The 2,078-nt window shown below is 48.0% G+C and overlaps 1 protein-coding gene across 1 annotated transcript in view; it reads left to right on the top strand.

Moving 5' to 3' along the window:
• Positions 1 to 1,473: 1,473 nt before the first annotated feature.
• Positions 1,474 to 2,078, top strand: part of LOC102769814 (PRAME family member 16) — a 1,648-nt gene continuing 1,043 nt past the window's right edge. The window contains exon 1 of the mRNA XM_006767390.1: positions 1,474 to 2,055. Coding sequence (XP_006767453.1) covers positions 1,474 to 2,055 — 582 coding nt within the window. The remainder of the gene's footprint in view (positions 2,056 to 2,078) is intronic.

The raw sequence follows: 2,078 nt of genomic DNA, 5'->3' as shown, positions 1-2,078 counted from the left end.
GTGGCTCAGTAGTTGAGCATCAACCTATGAACCAGGAGGTCATAGTTCGATTCTCAGTCAGGGCACATGCCTGGGTAGTGGACTCAATCCCTAGTGTGGCATATGAGGAGGCAGCTAATCAATGATTTTCTCTCATCATTGATGTGTCCATCTCTCTCTTCCTCTCTGAAATCAATAAAAATATATTTTTCTAAAGAATGATTGCTGATTGATGTTTCTTATAAGGAAAATATAATAAAAGAACAGAAACCCATGCAAATACTAGACTCATATTCAGTGCCTAAAAAGCTTCTGTTTTAACTTTTTCCTATATGTACTCTGAGAAGCATTCCAATTTCTCCTGAGACATGGGACCAACCTCTAAAGTAGAATTTAATAATCTCCTCAGATTATACCCATGTTCTTTCCCAAATCGCTGAAGAGCCATAATCCAAGAAAGGCATACTTTGAAAGCAAAGCCAAAATAACGTCAGCCAGAAGTAGCACAAAGGAGAAAAGATGAGGTCTTTCCTTCTGAGCTTATTGTCCAGCTGCAGCTAAGACAGAATCATGGTAGCTGCATGACTAACCATAAAGTATACAGTGCCAGAAGCCGGTCCATCCTTGCTGCTTGACACAGTCGCTGCAGGGAAGAAACATCTGCACAGCATATGTTCAAGGGACCTGGCGTATATGGCATACTGTTCTTAATATGTTTGCTCACCTTCTTGGCGCTATGTGTTTTAACCACGGTCACCTCTCCGAGAACGGTTGTTTCCCCAGGTAGGGATTTTTCCCTGAAGTTAGGGAGGGAATAAAGCCCCTTAACTAAATGCCAGGCGGGTAGTTAACCCCTTCAACTAGGGAGAATCACCCTTAAGCTACATAATCTTTACTCCCTGGAATGGAGATAAGAAACGCCCTAACCTTTGGAATAGAAATTGATAGGATTAAAATCAAGTGGTATAAATACAGATGTAACAAGACAATAAAACACAGAACTTGGCTGGAGAACCTGGCTAGAGATCCTGGCTAGGCTGCTGATCAACTGAACACTGTCTCTGTGTTATTCCTTCTTCGCGGACTCCGTCCACACCTTTGGGGACCCCTGGACCTGCAGGGGTTGGACCCCAACACACCTTCACTGTCTCACACTGAGGATGACAACTGGGGACCATCATTCAACCTCAGTCAGTGTCTGTGGAAGGAATCAATGAGACAGGCCTCAACCTAGCCCCTCCTTAACTTTCTCTCAATCCATTAATCTGGAGAGAGGAAATAATCCTAATAAAATTAAGGGGTGGAGACTGAGGTTTCTGATTGGATGTTAGCTTTTGAGAAGGTGTATAAAAACCTCAGGCTCCAGAGGAGAGATTCAGAGTCCTGCAGCTCTGCAGTCAGTGCCGTGGTTCTCCACCAGGTCTGAGATCTGAGCCCCAGCAAACTCAGTCACAGGAGACATTTCGGAAGGATTCCTTTCTGAGCACCTTGAAGATGGACATCCAGACCCCACCCACACTCCTGCAGCTGGCAGGAGAGAGTCTGCTGAGGGACCAGGCCTCAGCCATCGCAGCTCTGGACTACCTGCCGGCTGAGCTCTTTCCGCTGCTGTTCATTCAGGCCTACCGTAGGAGAATCCCGGAGCCCCTGAAGGCGATGGTGCAGGCCTGGCCCTTCACTGTCCTCCCTCTGGGGGGCCTGCTGCAGCTGCCTGGGCTCATGGTCTTACAAGCTGTGTTGGATGGGCTTGACATTCTGCTTGCCCAGGAGGTTAGGCCCAGGAGATGGAAACTGCAGGTGCTGGATTTAAGGAACACAGGTACCAACTTCTGGAGAATGTGGTGTGGAGACAGCACCTGGAATTGCTCATGGAAAGTACCAGTGGCCGTGCACAGCTCCAGCCCTAACAAGGAGCACCCCTTGGTTCCCTTGGAGGTGTTCCTAGACCTTAACTTCAATGAAAGGGACGACGGGGATGAGTTTCTCAAGTACATCCTCCAATGGGCCCAGCAGAGGGAAGGGTTGCTACACCTGTGCTGCAAGGCACTGAGGATTTCTGAGGTGCCCTTCCAGAGGGTCAGCAGGGTCCTGGATAGGGG

This window comes from Myotis davidii, unplaced genomic scaffold, assembly GCF_000327345.1.
Source record: "Myotis davidii unplaced genomic scaffold, ASM32734v1 scaffold433, whole genome shotgun sequence".
In the NCBI taxonomy this organism is placed as follows: domain Eukaryota; kingdom Metazoa; phylum Chordata; class Mammalia; order Chiroptera; family Vespertilionidae; genus Myotis; species Myotis davidii.
The sequence above is the reverse complement of the archived record's forward strand: the minus strand, read 5'-3'. Positions and strand labels throughout refer to the sequence as shown.